The sequence below is a fragment of the Solanum stenotomum genome, chromosome 1 (genome assembly GCF_019186545.1).
Source record: "Solanum stenotomum isolate F172 chromosome 1, ASM1918654v1, whole genome shotgun sequence".
NCBI classification, from domain to species: domain Eukaryota; kingdom Viridiplantae; phylum Streptophyta; class Magnoliopsida; order Solanales; family Solanaceae; genus Solanum; species Solanum stenotomum.
The window spans coordinates 18,565,060-18,590,987 of NC_064282.1; the positions used below are offsets into that span (position 1 = coordinate 18,565,060).

Sequence of the window (25,928 nt, forward strand, 5' to 3'; positions counted from 1 at the left end):
TATATGTTAAAATTTACATTTAAAGGATATATATTTAAATTTAAACATTTTTGATAAAATTATGTCTTTGGCGTAGTGATAATAGGTGTCGATTTAAATGAAGAAGTTTTGGTTTTAAACCCCAAATAACACAATATATTTTTTATTTTATTTTGACAGTCATACACCATTATTTTTGGACACCCTTAATAAAATTTCTGACTCCGCTACTATATATTTTCTTTTGGTGGGGTAGGAGGTTGTACTTTTGGTGAGGGCCAAGTAGAACGTAAGCCTATATAAATTCTTTGTGATGGTCTGATGTAGGACTATATATAGAAGAAAAAAGAAGAGTGGAAAATAATTAAGCTCTATATTGTAGCTAGGCAAGGCAACAATATTCAACCGGATCAAAGTTGATAAATTCTGCAAAATGATGGATGATTCTTGGAGAATATGCATGGTACATTTGCATGCAAGAATTGACATGTTTTTGGTATGTCTATTGAGTATAACAAAACATGCATTTACAACTTATAATATACTACTTTTTCCATTTCTAACATTTTATTCTAGCTAACAAAACATGATCTCTTTCTCTTATATGGATGCATGCTTTCAAAATAGTACTAATAGCGACGACGTTTTTTCTTATTACATCAGGGAAGAAGAGGAGGGGAGGAGAAAATGGTTGGATGAAAGGCAGAGAGCTCATCAAGTGAACCAGCCTTCAATCTCATCGAAGCATATGTGCATTCTTCTATATGTACAATTTATCTTTGAACTTGAAGTTTACTTTATTGTCAAAGCTTATGGTACAACTTAATATTAAAACATTTTTTTTTCAAAGTCTAATCTTGAAATCATTTTTTCAAGTGTAAGTCTACAAATGGAATCTTGAGAAGCTAAGGTGATCGATGAGTAGGCACTCTTATGAAGGTAGAGAGATTTTTTCAATTTTTTTTCTTCCATTTTAACTATTCATTAAGTTCGGTTGAGTACTTTCACTATAGTGTTTACTTAATTTCTTTCTGATTTTGACTTATTCAATTATTAGCAATATAATAATAAAGGCAGTCAATTACACATGTTTATTATTTTCCATTTGCATGTACATATGTTTTCCAAATATATATGTAGTTTAATCATGACTTGTTTCAATTGAAACATATTTTAAATTTGTAATGCTTTTGAAATAAATAGATTTTTCTATGTTAAACAAATCTTAAACTACTTGAATCAGCTATAAACAAAAACTTCATTTCATTAATGGCATCTTTTCATGCTACCAAATCTTTTTCATATCTATAATTTTTATTAGCCAGATTTTTTTTTCCGTTTCTCTTCGAGTATGAATAAAGATGTAGAGGATAAGTAATATATAATTAATGTATATTTTCCTTTGTTTAATATGATTCAATGTTCGATAATTGCTTTGCTGATTAATCCAAATATTTTGTATTGCATAAGGCGATCTTTTCTATTCATACGATTCGAACTTCATCACATCCTATTTATCTCACCACATTTCTTGTTATATATTTTGATAAAAAAACATAGAATTTCATTTAGACCGAAATGGGAAAACAATTCTATGAAACATATTTTACTTCATTTTTTGTGTAATTTATTCCACGATATTAAGTTACATGTGTTCATTTTTTAAAACAATTGCTAATATAAATAAATTGAAAATTATGCTATTTTACCGTGATTATTGGTAAGAGTTATGCAGAGATTGATTGTGTAGAGTTTACATATATTTGTTTTTTGGTTACTAGTTAATGTTATGCATATATTTATATATTAATAGTGTAAGAATAAATAGTATAGAAATCAGATATGCAAAAATTACAGTACATAAACTATATCTTTGGAATGGTTTGTTGTACTAGAAATTCATTTAAGTTTTAAAAATAACATATTTAATTACCATTATAATATTTCGAGTGAAATATATCCAAGTTCACTGATTTTCTCTCTCAATTCTTATCTAGCAATTAATTTTATACAAAGCAACTAAAAAAAGTACAAAATATAAAATTATGCTAATTCTTATACGTAAATACCTTCTTCCTGACCAAACAACCCATAATTGATAAGAGACCTTTTTGTTATGTTCTATGTGTATTTTATATGTTAATCATTATGATATATGTTTTAACTAGTGATTCACATTGTATAAAATATTATTGGATATATGTGAGTATTTTTGTGTATATACGGATACGGAAGTTAGTGGTATTTTATTTTATTTTATAGATACGTGTGAATATTCACATTGTATATCATGAATATTCTTGTGTATTTAGAATTTGGGAGTTTTCAGGATAAGCATAAGAAGCATCTATTTTGGATCCAAGTGTCAATCCCACTGTCTCCAGGAAAAACTTTTTTATACCACATGAGCTATGATGCAGTGGTGACACTGTTTCATTCTTAATCAGAGGTCTAGTGTTTGAGCCTTAGATGTAAAGAAAATCATGTTGGAAACATCGCCCCAAATAATCCTGCAATGCACAATCCAAATTTAATTGGAGCTCTAATGTCAACTCCAAACATTAAAAAAAGAAAGAAGAAAACTTCTCTACAACATATTCACTGCCTGCGTACTCACAATCATCTTCTTTTTTTTTCATATAATTTTTAAATACTTATAATTGTTTTAAGAACTTTCTTTGTGTTATATAAAAATATTCTTATTATTTTCGATTTAAATCGTCTAAAAGTTATAAAAAAATATTATATCATCTATCGTCTAGCAATACAAAAACGTTTTTAATGATTAACTACTTCTATATTTCGTTAGATTTTTTTTTTTTTTGACATCTTTCTTATCTTCCCTCTCTATTATTCATTTATCGTTCTTACACTTTTTCCTCTTTTAATTTATAATTCATGCGATATGATATGATATGAGATATATGATTTTCAACGAAAGTTTGACATAAAATGCGATTAAAATGAGTTAAATAAATTTGAGAAAATGTATTCATTTAGACGAAATAGGTAAATTCAAGTATGAAATATGATCAAGTTTATATTAAATTTTTTTCTTTTCCTTGCAAAAAGTTGAGATATTGTGAAAAAGCAGGATATTCGTGAGTAATTTTTTTCTTAAACGAATAATCAAATTTAATTTAATGCAAGATATATCTTTTTTTTTAATGAAATGTTCCTGAAAGTGTTTATAAGGTGGCAGTTTGCTTCAATTTTTTATTTTTTTTGGGGAAAAAATAGGATTAGGATTTTCAAAAAAACATTTTTTGAACCCATATTCAATTAAAAGAAAAAAAAAACATAAACCAAAAAGAAAGTTTTTGAGTCCTTCTACAGTCTAAATTGTGAACCGTTGATACAGATTTCATACACGTGGCTAACTAAGGGGTTGAAGTGAAAAAGGCATACAGTAAACCCGCGGCGTAGGAAATTAATCCCACCCCTCCCCCGAAAGCCACCTTCAGTTGAAAATAATCAGAATAAGTTAGGAGGGAAATTCGACGGAGAAGAGGCATAGCGATGGCCGGCGGAGACGTAAGGAAGGAAGAGAGTGACGGCTAATTTTTTGAATCGATTATCGTAAGTGCTTTTCCCGCGTTTTTTTTGGCCTGGAACAGTGGAGAGTTTCTGTATTTTTGATGATTTTTTTTGTTGCGTGTAATGTACTAATTATAGTGAGATTCATGTATATCTGCAATTTTGATTTTTTCTGTTCATATTTTTTTGAGAAGATTTGACCATCAAAAGGGGAAAGAAGTCGAGCAATTGTTTTAGTAACTTCAAGTAGATGATTTTTGTTATAGTACTGAATATATGTTGGGATAATTTTGTTTAATACACTTAAAATTGCATCGTAAACTGTATTTCTAAGAAATATGGTGTTAATAGCTGAAGAAATTAGAAAATTCTAGTTATATCAAGGAGGAAAATGAATACTTAAACTTACTTGAAAGTTGAAATACATTAATGTGCTGCGTTTTTGTTCGTCGAATTATTGAATGTCCTTGGCTTTTAACTGTTATCCATTATCCTCCTTGGAGAGTCTTTAACACCGGACAAATAAGGGTAGTTGTGAACTTGTGATTAAACAATGATGTTGTTCAAATAATTGGAGAGTTGTCTAATTGCTCCAAAAAAAAGGAGGAAAATTTGATCTCCACACCTATCTGAATGGGGGAAAACAGAAATCTTGCCATCTCTAGATTAAATAATTGGGAAAATATGATGTTTTAATTACGAGATATGAGGATATGTTGTGCTTATTTCTAAGGAGATGATCTATTATTCTACGATGGAAACAGTACATTATTAGCTTGAATTATGTACTAACGATCACTAAATCTTAAATATCATGAGCTGACATAAGGAATTAATTGGAAGTAAATTGAAACAATTAAGATAAACAAAGTGCTTGTGTTCATTTAGAGAAATATTAACAATTGATTCTGATTATGCATGGTGATAACCTTTTGGAAGTGGAAAATATTGCAAGTTTGTAAGTTGTACAAACTATATAAAATAACCAATTTAGTTAAAGAAATTCATATGTAAATGCCTGAAAATTTATTCCTTGATTTGCAACAATTTCAAGTTAGTTTGAAGGTGCTTTGGAATGGGTGGATAGTGTTGGAGGGAAAACAGCTTGGATGTCGAAACATAAGCCAAATCATATGTGAGCATTACCTCAGTCATGGAACTTGAGTTTGAAGGCATACTTCCTGCTGGCTTACGATGAAAACTTCTCAACAGAAAACCTGAAGTAATTTTAAAAAACGATAATATTAATATCAGAGCTGTTGACTATTTCAAAAATATCAGAGCTGTTGTTATGCTGGCTGCTTCTGTGCTATATAAACAAAATGTGGAAGGTAATTTTGATGTATATGGCTGCTTCTGTGCTATATAAACAAAACGTGGAAGGTAATTTTTGATGTATATGTATACAAACTAGATGTTTATGTTGGAACTTAGAACTTAATTCCACTTCGAAAATTATTTGAGTTTTCCAGTTGCTGGCTTCTATCTGCTGAAGTATACGATGTTAGATAACTGAGGTAAATCACTGGACTTATTGAAGATCCTGATGCTGCATCTTAATTTTGTTAATTAGTAGCTCAGTTGGTACAACCTTGGACTTTTTCACAGTCCTGATAATGCGTCATAAAGATCGCAAGTTCAAGTCCTGCTATACCGAGATGCAAAAGTTATGGACCCTTATATTCTTATTTTTCACAGTAAATCCCCCTAGCGTGAAGAAAGGAGAGCCTCTCTCAAGTGATATTAGTAGGGAGAGGCATAATAACTGAAAAACTGGACCAAATTCATTCAGTTCTTCGGTTTTGGTATTAAATTTTTTAAGACTTTGGTGTTCGGTTCTCGGTTTTTGGGTCCTTAACTGAAGAACTGAAATTTTGTGGAGCTTCAGTGTAGAATACTGCAGCGACCCTTCAGTGAACCATATCTCTAGGCATATATTCCCCTAATTATACTTGTATGTCCATGTTTATCAACATTTTGATGATATATAGTACAGGCTCACTTAAAGATTTTTTCTTCCCTCAAACTCAACTTCTAATGCTGATCTAAATATATCTGTGATCGCTCAAGAGACATGTATTTAAGAACAGAGGATTTTCATTATTAAATGGAAACTTTGAACAAGAGTTGTTGATACATTCAATCTTATTCTTAAAAATAGAAACAATAAAGAATAAGAAGAGCAAAAGTTGGACACTGCTATGAAAGATTGAATGCAGGGAATAAAGACCAGTTTCTTTATAAGACAATAACATGTGTACATAAGTGATGCTGCACACACCATCTCTAGCCCAGTTTCTACACAGTCTACCTCCGTTGATGGTGGTTTCTCTTCAACCCCAGATTTAGTGAAACTTGGGTTTGCAGTAAGAAGTACTTATCAAGTGCATACCGAAGAACCGAACCGAATTAGAAAAAACCCGAATCGAACTAGTTCTGTTTGGTACTCGGTATGCACCAGTGAAGAACCAAAAATCGAAGAACCAAACACCCACCCTTAGATATTAGCACAAAGTACATAGAAAAAATGGCTACGGGTTATACGCCTTAGGATTTTAGCACAGATTATCTGCTGTCCGTGGACTATATATAATCATCATGGATTTATTTTTAATTTATCTATGTACTTTACCTGCACAATATCTTCTCCAGAGATGAAGTCAAGGAAATCACTGAATCCTCCTTCGTTATAGGACAAGATATGTTGTTCATCGACAAGCTCTGGGGCAGGTCTAACTTTTTTACCTAAAGCTAGACTGTGAAGACTGGCAATGGAAATGCGCTTTTTCTCTGAGTTAACTGTTGCTCGGTGGACAACACCTTTGTATCGACCATTGCTCAATACTTCCATGTGATCTCCCACCAGAACAATGAGGCTTCCTTCAATGACTGGAACCGAATGCCACTTTTCATCTCGATCCATGATTTGCAAGCCCTGATGATTTTGAAGAATGATGGATAGCAAAGAATAATCTGTGTGTGGTGGCAAGCCTAGTGCAAGATCCGGCTCAGGACATGCTGGATAGCAATTAACGGCAATGACCTGGGAGCCTTTTGCAATGTCTTCATGTAAGTAATTGGGGTTTAGTTCTAAGCTCTCAAATATTACTTCCATGATTTCTTCTTGCAACTTTTGTACTGCCTTTGTGTAATTTCCCATTTTCTCCCTGCATGATGAGCTGCTTTAGGCTTTTGAAATTATATTCTTCTTGAACTTTTCGGATATATGTATATCAGAAATATTTCAGAGATTAACATATTCACTTAAGAATACAAGACTCACTTGTAAAATGTGGGATTTGATGGCCACAAATCTATCCAATTTGAGATTGGATTAGCATAGTGCTTGAGGAAGTCTCTCCAAAAGGATACTTTGTCTTTGTCATCATTTAGACTGGTACTATACCTTACGGGGTCATGAACATTTGAAGACAAGAGATGCATTTTCTCTTCACTTGGTAAATCGAAGAACTCAATCGCATTATCTAATGCATCTTTCATGACTGACAATGGAATTCCATGGTTGACTACCTGCACACAGTCATTTATTGCATGCATGCTGTTATTCTACATCCAGGTAGAATTAGTGAAGAACTTCTTATTCTCTTTCCTTTTAAACTGCTTAGTATATGAAATCTAGGACGTCATCAACTGAAAATAAAGGGAAGAGAGAGAAGGAGATAAAGGCCAGAACATTTTTTATTTACTTGGTGAGTGCATATTGCTATCTCTTAAATGGTATCAGCATGAAGAAACTTTACGTACCTGGAAAAAACCTAGTTCCTTGCAGGCCAGGTGTACTTGCTGGATTATTTGAGGCCGAAGAAGAGGGTGTTGCAGTAAGGATAGATCCACAATTGGCAAGCATGTGTTGGAGTTGGACAAGGTTCCGTTGGGGTGTAGGGATGATGGAACGATGTAACGTTTGGGAATACAGGTTAGTCCCTCTTCAGTAAGTGTCATGGCACTTGTAAATGAATCATTTGGTGTAGCTGAGCTCTTATCCATTTTGTTGTGTTTCAAATATGACTTGGACTCGCTATTTATATAACAGGAAAATATGAAGATATAATTATATTTTCCTTTTAAAAGTTTACTTATTTTGTTATACAATGAATATGTGTAGGAATTTGATGATACCATGACTATAAGCAATGAAAAGTATGCCTTATTGTATGCTCATAATAAATGAATTATTGTATAGTAGCACTATTGTTATAAATGAAGGCAGGAAAATCTTAGATGATTTTCACAAGTTGATCCAGAATGTAGGGGGGGAAAATAATAGAAAATAAAAAAAGTTGAATACTACACACACTGTGTGTTTAGATTCAATGAGTAAGGTTGTGTGACCCACGCTCCAGTAAGGTTGCCATTTTCTTTATTGCTGATGTAAGCGGGAGTTGGACTCCAATTCACTGCTATTTTATAGTCAGATATTTTGGTCAGACCAAATTTTAGTATTCAGAATTTATTTTTATGGGTTCTATTTTGGACTCCCAATTCTTTTTTTTTTGTTGGCTAGATTAGGAAAACAAGAATAAATGAAAATCTATAGACTACGTAAAGAACAAAAATGATAATCGAAATAACATATATAATGAGTAAGAACTATAGCAAAAGATTGTGAATTCCTTGCATCTCAGAGCTTGATAATAGAGTCGTATTTAACAAGTCAAGATGAAATATCTTCTTCTTCCATGCCAGGATTGATTTATAAGTTTTTTTTTTTTTTGCATTAAACTCAATATATTTTTAAGTTATGAGTTGATACTCAAATTGATAAATTTTTGCTTTGCCTTAAAAATAATGAGTTCATATGAACTCGATAACTATACCTGCATCCATGCCTGATTATAATATGTTTATCTTCGATGGAGAAAATAAAGGGAAGTAATGAATATCAAATTGATGAAGCCATTATATATCTGCATAGTAAATTTATAATCAAATTAAGCAGAATACAGAAATTTCTTTTTTCTTGTATTATGTGAGAGAGGTAGGAATATCTATTATAATATATGTTATATTCTATTGAGAAAACAAAGGGAAGTGATGACAAAATTCAAGTAGAATAATGCAATGAGACGAAGCAGAGTCTCACACATAGTTTTTGATGCATGATAGCATAGGTTGTTGGCGTTAATGAATTATATTAGAACATGACATGTGCTGTGTGCACTCTCAATTGGTGTTAACATTCTAAAAACTGTAGAATGACTAAATAAATTGTCTTAGGTTGTGTGTGGCGTGAAGGAAATATTTTATAGAAAAATAAGTGGTTTTTTTTACTTGTTTTTTGGTGTTTGAAAGTAAGAAGAAAATATTATTTTAAAAATATTTTTTATAATCTAGGCAAATATCATGTGAGAGAGGTAGGAGTATGAGCACTGCTAGAAACAAAACAAAAAATGCACTGCGAATCAATGGGAAATTAGATCATAGTTTTTCCACTCATTTTCTGTTAAACCAATTCACCCGAAAAATGCATTGTGGAAAACTTTTTAACTTTTCCATATGAAAAAATTATTTTGTTTTTGTTTTTCCATCGATTTAATCAAGTATCTATTCTTTCAGTGAGAAAATAGTAATTTTTTAATAGTGGAGATGGGATGTATTAAAGGGTGGTGAGGAGATATTTGACATACTAATATGTTATTAGTGGAACTTATTATTTTCTACTTTCACTAGAGGAGTTATTTCCTCAGTTTCAAGAATTTTTTTTCTAGAGAATATTCTATATAATTTTTAACCAATCAAACATAGATAAATTGAAAAATATTTTCCTCCGTACGAAACACACCATTATTATGTAATCGTTCAATCTCACAATAGTCCAAATTATCACTTTTCTGTTCAACCCTTGTCAATACAGACAACGAATGAACCAAATATATGACAACATCACACTTTTTTTTTTCAAAAGATAAAGAAATCAACTTGTCTCTGTTAAAGTGATTCGCGCAGCTCTATCATCTAACATGTACTTCATAGCTTACATTAGATCAAGTATATGGGTTGGCAATCTTTTCTTTATTTTTCATAAATATTTGTAATGAGGATTGAACTTACACGTATTGTGTAAGAGACTCTCATCGATAACACGTATTGTTTGGGGATACTGAAAAAAACAGCAGCCAGAAAGGACGAGTATGTCACCATCTAATACCATTCATTACTATGATGCCAAGCTTGAAAAGAGGACAAATTAATTGGATGCAACTAGAGGTAACAAATGAGCGGGTTGAGTTGAAATTAGTGATTTTAGAAGGGAATATTGTATGAAATAATAAACTATTAATTCAAAATAAATGTTATAATCACAATTTCATTTAATTCTAATTCGTAGCAAACACTTTGCCGTTCGCCTCTCTCCCCAGAAATCTCGCTCGCTACTCTCCCTCGCATCTCTCATTTTATACAAACACAAATGTATAAATTGTGTTTGTGTTTGTATAAAGTGAGGAAAACTGTATATACAAATACGTATCTCTTCGTCCTATACACTTATAATTATACAATACAAATCCTTCTCTGCCCAGTTCTCTTTGTCTTTCTCTCTTTCTCGCTTTATACAAATACAAATTATACATTGTATTTTGTATAATTTGTGTTTGTATAAAGCGAGAGGGAGGGATTTGTATACAAATCTATCTATATACAAAATACAGTTACATATACATATACAAATTTATATTTAAATATATGTAATACACATATACATATATGATTGAAAATCACAACAAAAAAATATATACTTATACAACTTACAACCAAGTCAGTTTCTTATTTGTATACATATTCCAAATATATACTTATACAATTGGAATGAATATCGAAATATACAAATTAATAGCTCCATAGCAGACATAACATTTGCTATGGAGCGCAATTATGCAAACTAAAGCTATAACATACAAATATTTTTATGTTTGCTAAACCTAAAATTTACTCATTTTAGAATGGGTTGAAATATAAATTGGGTTGGGTCTTGATCTGCCCAAGTTTACTTTGTGCTCAAATAGGTTGGGCTTAGATGAGCTAAAAATCTGATTGGATCATGACCCGTCTAATTTTCCCCGCTTAATTTTAATAATTTTACATGTTGTTATTTAACTTTTTTAACCACAATTTGAATTTGAACTCAAGGTATTAAATAGATAGTAATTCATACCTTCAATATAGGAATATACATTATATCAACATAAATTAAAAAAAAAATTAAAACAGGTTGAAATTGGATATTAAATTGGAAAAATTACCTAACTACACATTATTTATGTAAGTTATACTATTAAATTAGGCTCAATTGAAGATTCTCTTAAAATAGATTAAAATTTGAATGAATTGAAATTGGATCAAAGTTAAATTATGTTGAGCCCAACCTTTAAAATTCTGAATGAATTGAATGAATTACCTATAGTTGAATTCATTTTGACACCAACTACATTGTAAATTCAGATGATTTTCATTTGCTGGAACAGAAAGGAAAGAAAACAACAGTAAAAATATGTATGTGTGCCTAAGTTATATAGACTTTTACTGGACTACTCAGGTGGGGTTAAAAAAAGTATTTACTTGTACCTGATTATAAAATTCGTTCTTTAAAATATTACAACAATAAGTGAAAAATGGAAGTCAGTGTCCAATAACCAAGAGCTTTGCAAGTAGTTGGTTGTGAGAATTCATTACTTTTGAAGTTCTGGGGCTAAGAATAATCAGTATATGTCAGTAAGTGCTAGTAGTTATGATCTTGTTCGAGTCTGAACATGAAAAAAATCTTTGGTAGAGAGTATTTTCCCTCAAAATGAGTTCTATGTTGCATGAATTTGGAATAGTTAGACTTCAATACAGGTACGACACCAAATGAAAAAAAAAGGTAGTTGCAAGCTTCCAAGTTATAAATCATAATAAGTTTTTCAAAACAATGTGACCTCAAAACTTCCAAGTGGTAGTAGTTATTTACAAGCTTCCAAGTGACTGCTTTAGTTGGAAAAAATCCAAAAACAATGTCACCTCAATCTTAAAAATTGTTTGGGAAGGGAGATCACATGAATTTGGTTCATGAACATAGAGCTTTTTCCTTGGAGCTTCTTCTTTAATTCATACGTGGCACAATTCTACGCCTGATTATTGGATTGTAGGTAGTTTGTTAAAATGGGGAATGGGGTGGGTTAAATGAGTATTTGAAATTTGGGTTAAATATTTGGTCAGTCTGGGTTGAGGCGTAGGATTGCGTCACGTGTACAAAATGAGTCTTCCGTTAGTGGGAGGGGTAAATGTGCACTGATTATTGGACGGCGAAGACATTAATGGACGAAAAGTATGACGGAGAGTATTGACATACCATTTTCAAAAAATTCGAGATATATTTGTCCCTTTTCCTTTGTTTTATTTTTAAAATCCTTCAATAAAGTTTTGGATTATATTTAATTTCTTATTATTTTTGTTTTATTAGGCCAGCCATTCTCTTATTAATATTAGAAATAGCCATTAATTTCAAAAATTGGATTTCCACCAGTGAAATTTCAAAACGCTATAATGTCAGATTCACTAATGAATTTTAAAATAATGATTATCTTTCTTGCTTGTCTTTCGGTTCGAGATCCTGGCATTATTTGTTTGCAAAGATCTTGGATGAACTTATGACCCTACTGTTGGGTTTTATTTGCCCTGATTTCTTACCATAAATAAGTTTTTTTTTTAGGAAAAGGTTTTAATATTGGTATCAGAGTCATGGTTCAATGATGAAGCCAAGTTATAGATGGGTGTTCATCTTGGCAGGTGTAGTTCTAGCCGCAACCTTTTTGACAATAATGCAGATTTTTGTTGGAGAAATTGTTTTAGAGAGGTTCTCTGTGTTGAGACATAAATTTGATGGAAGAGATTATGGAGAGGAGAAGCAAACTGTTGAAGATCATGTGAAGAAGGTGGACAAATTTATTTTGTCAGAAATTCAGGCCAAGGAAGAGATTTGTTGGGTTTTATTTACCCTGATTTCTTACCATAAATAGGTTTTCCTTTTAGGAAAAAGTTTTGGATTGGTTAGTCCTTTTCTGGTAGGAAAATGTTTAGGACTCTATAAATAGATGCATGTTTCTTCTAACTTAATCAACATTCACAATGTAGTCCTAGAGTTTTGAGAGTCACGGTTATGGAGGAGAATTTTGTGTACCTCCTTGTATTTCGAGTGAATTGGTTGAAGTTGTTTTTCTCTATATTTTGTACTCTCATATTTATAGTGGATTGCTTATCTCCTTTGTGGACGTAGGTCGATTGACCGAACCACGTTAAATCTGTCTCTTTTGGTGTGTTTCACGTTTGTCTTCTTACTCGTGGTCTTTCGAGGTTTGCTTTGCTAGCTTCCGCATTACACCAGATTATTTCGGTCCTAACACCTACTACATATGAATACTTGCTCAATAATTTTTTACTTTTACCCTTAAAAGCACAATAAGAGAGTAAAAAATTCAAGACCATCCATTTTCAAGATTATTGAACGTAATTTAAAGTTCTCAGTTTGACCTCAACATGTTTTTTTTTTGGAGTTTTTTGTAAGGCTTAAATCATACGTTGCCCCATAAAATTGTCCGCATATTTCATTTTGATACTTTATTTAACACTTGTTCATATTGAACACTTCTATTATTTAAAACAAGTATCTATCAAATATTTTTTCGTTGACATGGCAAGGAAGATGCAATACACCTACATTTAGCGCGTCAGAATGGTACTTTTAATTAATTTATTTTTTTAATCTCTTTCTTCTTCCTTCTTCCTTCTTCATCAGTCATAACTTCTTCAACGCCATCACCTTTTCCACAGTTGCCGCCGATGTTGCCACCACAATTGCCGATCTTATTCATGAGAAAAATAGAGATTCACACAATGACTACTCTATTTCTTCCTTCCTTTTTTTTTCTTCTTGAAAATTTTATATATGTACATCAGATCTAAAATAAAAAGGGAATCACCTCTCCTTCCATCTTTCTCCATGCTTCACTCAGATGATTATGTAGTCAATGATTTCATTGGTATCTAAAAAATTATAGGTGGTTCATGTATTGATTAATTTGTCTGTATATGTAATTTGCTATTTTCAACTTTTTAAAAAATCAGATCTGATTTTTTTTTTGTTGAATTACATTTACACACACATATTTTTGTAGTTGATTCCACCGCGACTTCCGTTTTCCTTCATTTCTTTTTTTCCCTCAAAATGTCACATGTACATCATTGATTTGTCAATTTGCCACGTCAACGCGAGTGTATTACACACATTTATATTTTTAGTTGATTGTCAAAAAAGTGATGAAAAGGTTCAAACCTAAATAGGTAGAGGTATTCAATAATTACTAGTCCTAGCGAAGGAGTTCAAGCAAATTATACTGATAACTTTAAGTTAAGCGCTACATATGACTTAAAGCTTCTTGTAAATATAAATAAGACCTCCATCAATTATAATGTTGGTCCATCGATTTGTATGGGTGGAGACCTAATAAATATTTAATTACTTACCAACATGGGTTGTGGTGCACTGGTGAGAGTGCTTTATCCTTAACCAGATGTCTCAGGTTCGAGCCCTAGGTATAGAGAAAATCCTGTTGGGAGTGCCACCCCCGAATGGGCCCTGCAGAGCGCGATCCAATTTAGTCGGAGCTCCAATGTGGACTTCGGACACCGAGTGGAAAACCAAAAAAAAAATATTTAATTACTTATATCAAAATCTTTTCTTACTAATAGTCCATCTGTTAATTATGCTGTAAACAATATACATTTTTTTTTCCAAAAAAATATTATTATTTTTTCCAATTTATGATTTTGAAATTTTCCAATCCAATAAAATAGTTGCTATGTGCTTGCCATAAGCATATACATTTGTTCAGGAAATCTTTGGGCAAGATTCATTTATATATCGTGGTGAAGAAAATGTCATAGAATTTTGTATAGTATTAATAATACTCTTTTTATTTTAAAATAAGTAGTTGTATTTTTAGCTTGGACACACCCACTAAAAAATTTACTCACTTCTAAGAAGTAGATTACTATTTTATCCTTGATTAAATGTCTCATTGCGAAGAAAGATATAACTCTTTAATGATATAAAATTCAATGTATTAAAATAATAGCGATTTTGGAAGGAAAGATTTCTTTTTTATAATATAATACACCACTTATTTTAATACAAAATGAAAAAAAAATAAAAACACCATTTTATTTATTTTATAAGGTATGAAATACCTGTTAATATTTATCCGATCGTGCTTCTAAATTCTAAATTTGCTTTCCTAAAGATTAAAAATTAGAAAATCAATCCGTCTTAAAGCAACCAAAATAAAATGTCAATCAATTATTATTTTTTTGTTTCAAAGAAGAAAAAAAGGTTCTTTTAAAAAATATGTTTTAATTCTTCACTGTATGCATGTTTTTTGCAGTCAAATCCTTAAATGGATTTTTGCAGATTTCATGCCACTGATCAAAAGACTTGGCATCACGTCGTTCTCAAAATTCTACTCCCTGTCTTTTAATTTTACGTGACGTAGTTCAGATTCTGAGAGTCAAATAGTTTAATTTTTATTATAAATTTGGACATAAACTTTTTTTTTTAAAAAAAATATTTGAAAACTACATAAAAAAATATTATAAGAATATCTTTTGAGGTGGGAGTTAGGCACAAAGACTAACTTTATAATGTATTAGGCCAAAACCTATCTCACTCAATGCTAGATCCCCAAATTAAATTTGCTCCCACATCAACTGTCTAACCGTAGACATGAGGTGTTGAAGAATGAAAAAGCGTCACCTTGCTGGTTAATGAAATAGGAAAGCCTAATTTTACAATTCTCACATCATTTTATTCCTAATATTTATTTCTTTAAGAAATTTACACTCTTTATATTTCTATTCGTCTACGTTTATTCCATTGAACTTTGGATGTTACAATTTTTTCTTCATGATCAATCATTAAACAATTCCAAATTATCAACCAGAAAAGATTCAAATCGAAACCAACTCATTTCCATGTTCTACTGGGATATCTATATTAAAAAATAAACTATACCTATCGACTCATTTCTAATAATTATGGTATTCCCCTAGGAAATTATAATATAAGATTTCTATTCAGTCGTTTTTCTTCGACGATTGATTAAGTCAAAAAAACATTAAAGAACTTTACGACCTTTACACATTTTAAATTTTTTTTCTAGAGTTAATAGTTCAAGATATATTTAGAACAAGCTAGCTAACATTAGTTGAATGGTTAGTAATTGATTACTATTTTATATTGAGCACAACTTATACACGAAATTTTATAACTAACCCATATTCTGGAAGCTGACCCAATAAGGTATTATTCGTCGTGTGTTTCGTTTAATTGGCACTAACCAATAAATTAGTACAAAAAATTAATAATAAATAGAATTATTGAAAACACTCTTAAAATAAATGTGGATTATTAGTTTCATCTCAAAACTATTGACAGTCTTAAAAATTACCACTTTACTTGGCTAACTGAACTTAAATACACCTTTGATCTTGCAATATGAATAGAGTTTAGTTAGGAGTGTTTTCAACACTTCTCTCGTTCTTGTATTAAGAGCTTCATGCTCATACAAGAGTTTGAGACCACTTGTTATGTCATATGGCAGATTGAGAGTGTATTTAAGTCTAGTTAATCAAGTAGAGTGGTGTTTTAAGATGGCCAATAGTTTGAAAACAAAACTAATAATCTGCGTCAAGTTTAGAAGTGTTTTCAATACTTATCTTAATAATTAGAACAAGAAAGAAACTGTTCGTTTGACTAATTAAAACTACAATTATCTGTGATTGGATTAGAGGACAACTAATGCATGGCCTAACAAGTAACAAACCCAACCAACACAAATAAAATTAAGAATTAGTTATATTAATTGGTCCAAAGTCAAATACGTGACAATCATTTTCTCAAATCAATACATTATCAAAGTATTTTATTTGTTTTGCCAAAACCTACTCTTTGCATGATATGATAAATTTATTACATATTGGGTGGCGCCAATCAAGTATATTCTCAAAAAACATGAAAAGTCGTGTGTAAATAATACCCATATAATACACATCTAATTTTTTTACAATTATAATCACCGTGGACTTGGCTATTTGATTACCTTTAGTTGAAATTTGAAAACAACTTAAAACATATCCTTGGAACAAAAATACACTTTCTCATACTGTATTGCAGTGTCGGCTCTAAAGAGATAGAAAAAACAGGAGCGGACTAAAAGTCTGAGTATGAGTTTGATTGAACACAATAATCTTTGCCTCAAATAATCTATTTATATTAAAAAGGTTATTAATATATACAAATATTAAATTTAAAATTCAGTTATTAATACTTAAATCGTCATTATAAAATTTAAATTTCATAAATTAAAATTTCGGCTCCGCCTCTATAATTAAGAATAAAGGAAGGTGTCTTAGGCCTTGATAGTTGAGGGACCCAATTCTCTTAACAATAATAATATTGAATACTATTTCTAAAAGAAGTAAACTTTTTATATAAAAGTAAAGATTTATTAGTAATAGTTTGACACATTTGAAATACTATGTGTCAAGAAAGATCAAATAGATTGATCATATCAATTGAATAAAATTATTAGAATAAATCATTTATAATAAAGTTATTAACAACTTTTATCTCAAAACTAAAATAATATGTACTTTCTAAAAATATATATACATATTTTAATAATTTTAGATCACTAAGTATGCTTGAGCCACACCTTTATAACACTATGTTCTTATGAGTCAAGCCTTTTGTTTTTTTTTTTTAGCGAGAAAGGCAAGTAATAGCAAAACTTAAGTTCCAAGGGGTAATGCCACAACATTTTAGACATGCCATAAAGTCAGCAAAAGTATAGAAAGACATTCAAATATGATTGCTAATAATATTAGGTAGACATGGGAAAGTAGAACTGCACCAAATCCCATGTTTAAATATTATATCTTCACAAGCAATTAAACTCTGGAATTTATATATTTTTAATTTTCTTAAAAAAAAGGTTACTTCTATCATTGAAACTACATGACATTCAAAGTTTTCATAAGCTTAAGCACTCTATATAAGTAAGGCACACATAATTTGCAAAATGTGTAAAACTTTCTTTCTTTCTTCTCTCTTTACTATTCAACAACAATTTTTTTTTGTCAACTTAGAAAGAAATTTTATTAATCTAATTTAAGTAATGGCAGTGTCAGCAGTAGCAACTCTCCTATTTCTTCTTGTTGCTTCTCCGGTGGCTTTTGCCGCCAACCACGTCGTCGGAGGCAGCGGCGGGTGGACCCAATCCGGTGATTACACCACTTGGGCTGCTGCTGAAACCTTCACCGTTGGTGACACCCTTGGTTAGTCTTTCAACTTGTATCAATTTTCATCTTTTGACATTTAATATTCGTAATATATGTATATTCTCGATTAATTTGGATTTGTGTTAGGTAGCTTTATCAAAGAGATATATTGTTCCTTATCGAAATATTTTTCACTCCTGAGGCTTGAATTCAAAACTTTTAAATTGGAAAATCTTAGTAGCTCAGATGATTGTCTATTTGAACTACACCTTATTGTAATCCGTCTCCATTTCCCTTCCCCTACCCCCAATTTTTTTAAAAATAGAAAAAAAAGCTTTTGAGTTAAAAATCTAGCAATCTCAACCACCTAATCACATCGTATTTCTTTAGATTAGTCCAAGAATTTCCATAACTTAGAGAAGAGACCTTATAATTCTTTAGCATTTGAGAAACAGAGTTTATGAGTGGAAAAAAACAGAGTACTCTGTGTATAATTAAGTGTCAACTAAATGGTGCACGACGATACAATATTAACCTTTTTCTTAGTACTACCACTATAATCATTGGAGACTTAATTAATATGGATTCGTGTTGAGTAGGTTCACTAAGAGATAAAATTCTCCCCATCAAAAGGTTCTTCATTCTAATTAATGGTGGAGCGACTAAAAAAACATAAGTATATAGGATTGACAAGAAGTTGTTTCGTTTCCATATATTATAGTACTCATTAGCAAAGTTATCATTATTAAAATTTTGAATTTTAATGATGAATGATCAGAGTTCAACTATGGTGGAAGCCACGGAGTGGATGTGATAAGCAAAGATGACTACGACAACTGCAACACCGGAAACGCCATTGAGTCATACAACGATGGAAAAACCACAATCAAACTTTCCAAATCTGGTCCAATGTACTTCTCTTGTCCTACTTTTGGTCATTGTCAATCTGGCATGAAATTAGCTGTCAATGTCCAAGATAGCTCCACTCCTTCAACTCCATCAACTCCATCAACTCCGTCAACTACTCCTTCAACTCCGTCAACTCCTTCCGATTCACCCGCCACACCCAATACACCCGCGAAGTCAACCCCAACTACGCCTAATGGAGCAACCGGAGTATTTGGAAGCATGAACAAATTTGTGATCGGAGTTTCAGTTGTATTGGGAGCTTTGTTTGTGTTCATGTGCTAGGCGAGAGGCAGTGCTTTTATTTTGAATCATTATTTCCTTCCTATTTACTTACTATCAGTTGTTATTTTTGCCCCTTTTTTAATTAATGTTCATTTTTGTGTGCATATTATATTGTTGTAAGAAATAAAAGTGATTTTTTCTTCACCTTTAATTTACTTTATGGAACTGCCAGTTGTTGCCTTATTAGTAGTTATATTTTATACCAACGTTCAACCAACTACCTTTTGGAAAGGGATAGTTTGCTATGGAGACTTTATTACTTCTTTGATTTGTTTGGTTGTAGTAGGTTTCATGTAAGTTGCAATAAGATATACTAGTATTGACCAAGTTTTAAATATAGCAAGAATTGGTTCACAAATCTTGATAGGATAGCTCAATTTTAGCAGCTAAAAGAAATGTATAATTTATGGCGTAAAAAAAATACTAATGAACATGTGTTCTTATTTCAAAATTATATCTATCAAGTGGGTCGGGCTGACTTGTTGGACCGATTCCGGCACAATTAACCCCTGACCCGCCCACTAACTTTTTTTCTTAATTAAATTTCAGTAAAGACTTAGAAGTGATGAGATTTTTTAGAAATACGTACAATTTGTAAAAAGAGGCCAAAATAGTCGTGTGAGGTGACAAGTATAGCTTGAAATTAGTTAAGGTGTGCAAAAGTTGATTCGGACACCACAATCATAAAATAAAAAATTAATAAAGAAGCCAAAATATCAACATCAGTGGATTTGTTAAAATAAAGATGGGCACAGCTCTTTCAGTATCTAGTTTCAAAGCCCATAAACCTCTATAGTTTCATGTTGTAAATCCGAAAAGACACTATTCAAGCAGAATGTTACAACAAATAAGATCATATAAAATGAAATAGAAGAGTACTATTTTAACATATACGATCATATATAGACACTATCGCGCACATAAGTTAAAAGGGAAAATTGTATATAATAGCAAATTATTAATTCAAATTAAATGCTATAAATATAGTTTGATTTAATTGTACCTCATAGCAAATTGTTGCTATTTCACCTCTCTCCTGGTGAATCTCGCTCGCCACTCTCGTTCTCTCCCTCGCCTCTCTCATTTTTTATACAAACGCAAGTGTATAAAGTGCGTTTGTGTTTGTATAAAGCGAGAGAAAATTGTANCCAAAATATCAACATCAGTGGATTTGTTAAAATAAAGATGGGCACAGCTCTTTCATTATCTAGTTTCAATGCCCATAGACCTCTTTAGTTTCATGTTGTAAATCCGAAAAGACACTATTCAAGCAGAAAGTTACAACAAATAAGATCATATAAAATGAGACAGAAGAGTACTATTTTAACATATAAGATCATATATACACACTATCGCGCACATAAGTTAAACCCTCATTATCACCACATATTTAACAAGAACGTTCTTAATGCAATGCGTTAAAATTTCAGCAACTCTAATAAACGAAAACAAAAATAGAAGCAACTTACATAATACTAGAAAATTAAGAACTGAACTAACGTCCACAAAGACAACATAGCCTTGGAAAAAAAAGAAATACTAGCATTATCAATCCCCATAATCTTCCTCAGTCTCATGATATTTATCACATCGCCTGAAAAACCAACAATAAACACACACCATTAGCTTCTGCGCTGCAAGGTTCTCCCCTCGAGACGCTCGCGGAGGCAACTATTGCCTCCGCCTGGTGGTGGCTGCAAAGTTGAATTGCAGCCACTATTACAATAAGCATAATCATCTCTATGCTTAGTGATTTTACCATCTTTTTAAAAAGTTGAAAGTCAGGAGAATATCTTGAGGGTGTGACTAACTATGAAGTCAAAACAACATGAAGAAAAGAAGAAAATTGCCTCAATGACAGAAACAGTCTTAGATAAAATGCCTTTACATGATATTTCTTATTTTTTGTCCACCAAGTTTTGATGTTAGATGGTTTGTTTATAGCTCAGTAGTATTCTCTCATGAGCTGCACAGAAAAATGAGTCTTCATTTGGTTGTGCAATCTCTTTCCATTTTTGTGTGTAGCTGATAAATGGGATCATGTTCTTGAACATGTAATGCATATATTGCATTTCAAATTTGTGATCTCCTAGTTAAATCAAATATGGCCCCTGAATATGCACTCTGGGGTTATTTAACACATAAAATAGATTTATACAGTTTTGGAGTGGTTGTATTAGAACTCGTTGCAGGGAAGAACATCATGAAATATCATCCTGAAGAGAATTATGTCAGTCATCTTGATTGGGTAAGAAACCAGCATCTCCAGCACTAAGTCCAAACATGTCTGCAGTAGTGAACATGGTTGAAGGTCGCTTGAACGTTGATGTGTCTAACTTCGATTCAAGTGGCAACGATGATGAATTTAATTTTCAAGGTTTAAGAGACAAATATGATGAGATGTAAGTAACTTCTAGTGAAAACCAATCAGTCTTTTTTTTCAACTGACACAAAGGGTACTGATCACTCTTCTTCTATCTTTCCTTCTACATCTACCTCTAAATAAGAGGAAAAAACTATGAAGAATGAAATGTTAGATCATCCCGCGACATACTATATTATTGTTGCTTGTTCACACTGGATAGGAAACATTACCCCCTTTATCTTTTGAATCATCATATCATATAAAATTTGAAAGAATCTGGACTTTTGGTCCAAAAGCAATCAGTCCTGCTGCTGCTGAGATATTATCGGACCTTAAGAGTCCAAAAAAAATTCTTCTTTTTAGCCCTTTGGGCTGCTGCTGCAATGACTAAATTAATTTCCAGCCTTTTGGGACTGCTATTACTCCACTACTTAGCTGCTGCCACTAATTTGAGTTTTAACCCAATAATAATAGCTTCCCTTTTCGAACTTGATGGAGGTTGACGCATGAACTTGAGGTGGGGAGTCCAAGGACTCATTTGAAGAGAGTTCATGCGAAACAAAGTAAGAGAAAAGGAATAAGCAGATATCTAAATAACAATACATTTTGCTATCAAGAAGGCTAATATCCAGAATGTCTACATATTAGTTAAAAACTTTTGATAGAACTTGAGCAATCTCCATTTAAGCTAAAAGAAATGACTAATGCAGAACTCAAAGGAAACATTTTATGACACACAAACAGAGATAACATACATGGCAGGAAAGAAGCTAACTAAAGAAGATTAATGAAAATACTTTCCAAAGAAGATAGAATCAGAGAAAGCTACTGAATTGCTAAGAAACATTAGATAAAGAGAAACGATACACTAATCTGAACACCATACTTAAGGCCGAATTCATATCATATTGTGTAAACTAAACTCAAAAAGCTCCAACTAGGACACATACAATCAGAGGTTCTATGATAAAATGATAACTTGAAACCAAACTTGTACATTAAGACTAGAAAAAAAATCAAACAGGAAGGGAAAACCGAGATAAAACGCCCAAGCTTTCAGCTTTGATCGCACATAAACTAAGAAAAAGAACAAATGAGATGAAGAGTGACAGCACATTCCAACAGCTTACAGACATCTCAATGTTATTTTACTTCTTTGAGTAATAAGAGAACCAACTGAAGCAAACATACTACTCAAACAGGACACCCATATTTCAAATACACAGCAAGCTCGAAATTGTTAGCACAAAGAAATGGACATATCAATAACGACTTAAGAAAGAAAACTGAATCTTGCCCTTACCTTAGTGATCAAGAACATACATTAGCTATATATCCCCAATCATTTGGTTCATTGGACAATCTCGAAATACATAAAACAGAAATGCCAACTTACATACTTACTCATAGAGAAGAGACTGAAATTGGAAATGAAGCCAAAACAAAGTAAAGAAAATCCCAATAGATAAGATCTCAAATATGCAGGCAGACAACAATTCATTCATAGAGAAATGCCAACATACATACTTACTCATAGAGAAGAGACTGAAATTGGAAATGAAGCCAAAACAAAGTAAAGAAAATCCCAATAGATAAGATCTCAAATATGCAGGCAGACAACAATTCATTCTTATATCTCTCAGTCGATGGTATCCTCCTTGATTCAACAGGGACAGAGCCATTTTTTAGAAACAAACTCATACATAAAAATGGAGCATTTGACAGCTTTCAGGAAGTCTATCTGGAAAGTTATACAAAATCTACCATGCGTTTTAATCAAACAAAAAGTCAAATGCTGAAAGAGAAAAACTTACTCTTATTAACGCATGTGTATACATATATAGCATGTGTTGAAGGAGAAGTCTTGTCGACCTGATTCTTAAGCAAACAGACTCAACCAAGATGACTTCATTAAGCCCAACCTTTACAACTTATCACAGGTTCATATGAACATATAAACAATGGAAGCTTATAAATCCCGAGCAAAACTAAGAATATACTCGAACTTTCAGTCATAATCCATGTGAGAAAGCAGACATTAATATTGACTAAAGAAAGGGAAAAGACATAGATTCCACCCTGAACTTGTCCCAAAAAATCAGTTACACGCTCAAACTATCATGGTGACTTATTACACACCTTAACTACTTAAAAGTGAATTTATTACCACCCTGTGCCTCAAAGCCCCCCCACCCCCCCGAGGCACGCCCTGTGCCTTGGAGCCCCCCCACCCCCCGCCGTGAGTCCCCGAGTACTCGAGGCACAACTTGTGTCACAAAGCCCCCCCANAATAAACTCAAACTTTCAGTCATCCATTTGAGAAAGCAGGCATTAATATTGACTAAAGAAACTAACATGAAGGCAAGAGATGTAATATATTCACACTAGTCAAAACATGAAAGAAACATCACATTTAAGCTGTTGAAAATGTAATTAAACTACTAACTAAAGACATGAGGAAATACAACACACATGAAATATAAACTAAAAGAAACAGAACCAGGATGGCTTCCACCTCGAAATAGCCACAAAATAATCAAGTTTCATCTATCGAAACAAGAGGTCCCAAAAACTTTACGGGGTGCCCTTTTTTCTAGCCTCCAAAACCGTCGATGATTAGTGAAAGGGAGGGGGTTTATATACAACCTCCCAAATCCCAAAAACCTAAAGGAATTCAATGTGGGACTCTGAGAATTTTTCAAATCCCTTAACAGATAAAGGTTGACTGCAAGGAATACATACGGATTTGTACCATTTCAAATGGAAATTGAAGAAAGGAAAAGGGAAATTGGTTGTACTCTCTCCGAGGCACCGTTCCCCACACCGCCTAGCCCCGAGACACAAGTCCTCAAGGCCGCCTTGCCCCGAGACACCGTTCCACGAGGACGGTCTGTCATTCAGGACGGTCCGTCATTCAATCTATGGGGTGTCGGTGGCTTCCGTGGTTCCACACTTGGTCAGACATCCTTGAACCCTCATCTACGCTACAACACCTACGGCCCATCAATGGACCTATGGTCCGTCGTTGGCTCTGTCACTGGCCACTTCTGCAATTTTTAGCTCTAATCTCAATAAACCGCATCTGAACCTATTTCCAGCAGGAATTACACAGAAACCATCAAATCTAATAACAAAATGCTCAAGACTCACACAAAACTTCAAGTGAAATGCATCAGAAATACCGTAAAGTCACGGTATATCACCCCACCCTGCCTCGAGGCATCGTTCCTCGAGGCCGCCCTCCCCAAGCACCGTGCCCCTCCCTGAGGCATGCACCATGCCTTGAGGCCCCTCACACCGCCCAACCCCACCCCGCCACAAGGCATGGTTCGTGCCTCGAGGCTCCCCACCCTAACAACCACTCCACCCCTCTCCGAGGCACGATTTGTGCCTCGAGACCCACACCCGAGGCAGGCGCCGTGCCTCGAGACCCCCCCCCCCATCCCACCCAGAGGCACTCCCCGTGCCTCAAGGCCCCTCCCCCCTCCCTGCCCCGAGGCACACCCCATGCCTAGAGGCCCCTCCCCTCTACCTAGAGCTGTCAAAATGGGCTTGGCCCGCTAGGCCTACCCAACCCAACCCTTGAATTAAATGGGGTTGGGCTCAATTTTTTCAGCCCATTTAGGAACGAGACTTTTTAGCCCAGCCTCATTTGGCCCACTAGCTTCGTAGGCCCAACCCGCAAGCCTCAGAGGCCAGTCCACAAACGTATTTTAAGTAGTGTTTTACTTGTTAAGATTTTGTTAATAAATATTTTTAAAATATCAATATAAAATCTATATTTTTTACATATCTTTTACATTTTAGGGTCATTAGGACACTAAATTTTCTTATTAGCCCAAGTCCATTACTCCATTATAATTATGAATCTTTGACCTCTTTTACTTTTGTTTTTATGCCTAATTTCTTACTTCTACTTTATTGTCTTGTTCATGAAAATAATGATCATATAATGTTTTTTGCCCGGATGAATCTTATGAATAAAATATCTTGGTTATTATAAATATTCACTGAAGTATGTGTAATTCATGAATGAATTTATGTATGTATTGATGTCGTGTTCATCGGACATCAACGTTCGTATTCTTTCTAAGAGGAAGATGTTGTCCTTTTTTTGTTGAAGGGCCAACCCGTCCCACCCGTTGCCCACTTAGGATTGGGTTGGGTTGCTATTTTATAGGCCTTTTAATTAAAAGGGTCATCCCGTCCCAACTCATTTAACTCTCTAACCCGTTAAGGTTGGGTTGAGTTGGGTCGGGCCAGCCCATTTTGACAGCTTTACCTCCACCCTGCCCTGCGGCACGCCCTGTGCCTCGAATCCCCTCCCCCCACCTCGACCCGAGGAACGCCCTGTGCCTCGAAGCTCCCCCAACCCCCGAGGCACCCCCTATGCCTGGGAGCACTCCATCCCCCGAGGCACACCCTGTACCTCGAAGCCCTCACCCCCACGCCGTCCAGAGGCATGCCCTGTGCCTCGAACAACTACCCGTAACACCGCCCAGGGAATGCCCTGTGCCTCGAAGCCCTC

At 33.3% G+C, this 25,928-nt stretch overlaps 2 protein-coding genes and 1 long non-coding RNA gene across 3 annotated transcripts; 2 read left to right on the forward strand and 1 right to left on the reverse strand.

Moving 5' to 3' along the window:
* Nucleotides 1–3,427: 3,427 nt before the first annotated feature.
* Nucleotides 3,428–7,433, forward strand: LOC125848495 (uncharacterized). The gene is made up of 3 exons (XR_007444526.1): nt 3,428–3,558; nt 6,210–6,585; nt 7,297–7,433. It is a non-coding gene; the product is annotated as an uncharacterized LOC125848495 (long non-coding RNA).
* LOC125848457 (flavanone 3-dioxygenase 3-like) lies at nt 6,021–7,659 on the reverse strand. The gene is made up of 3 exons (XM_049528322.1): nt 7,282–7,659; nt 6,800–7,047; nt 6,021–6,683 (listed from the first exon to the last, which is right to left on the reverse strand). The coding sequence occupies exons 1-3, from the start codon at nt 7,657–7,659 to the stop codon at nt 6,113–6,115; spliced, it is 1,197 nt and encodes a 398-aa protein (XP_049384279.1). The 3' UTR covers nt 6,021–6,112.
* A 9,989-nt stretch (nt 7,660–17,648) lies between these two features.
* On the forward strand, nt 17,649–19,283 carry LOC125877403 (uclacyanin-3-like). Its single transcript, XM_049558706.1, has 2 exons — nt 17,649–17,901; nt 18,623–19,283. The coding sequence occupies exons 1-2, from the start codon at nt 17,742–17,744 to the stop codon at nt 19,033–19,035; spliced, it is 573 nt and encodes a 190-aa protein (XP_049414663.1). The 5' UTR covers nt 17,649–17,741; the 3' UTR covers nt 19,036–19,283.
* Nucleotides 19,284–25,928: the final 6,645 nt, after the last annotated feature.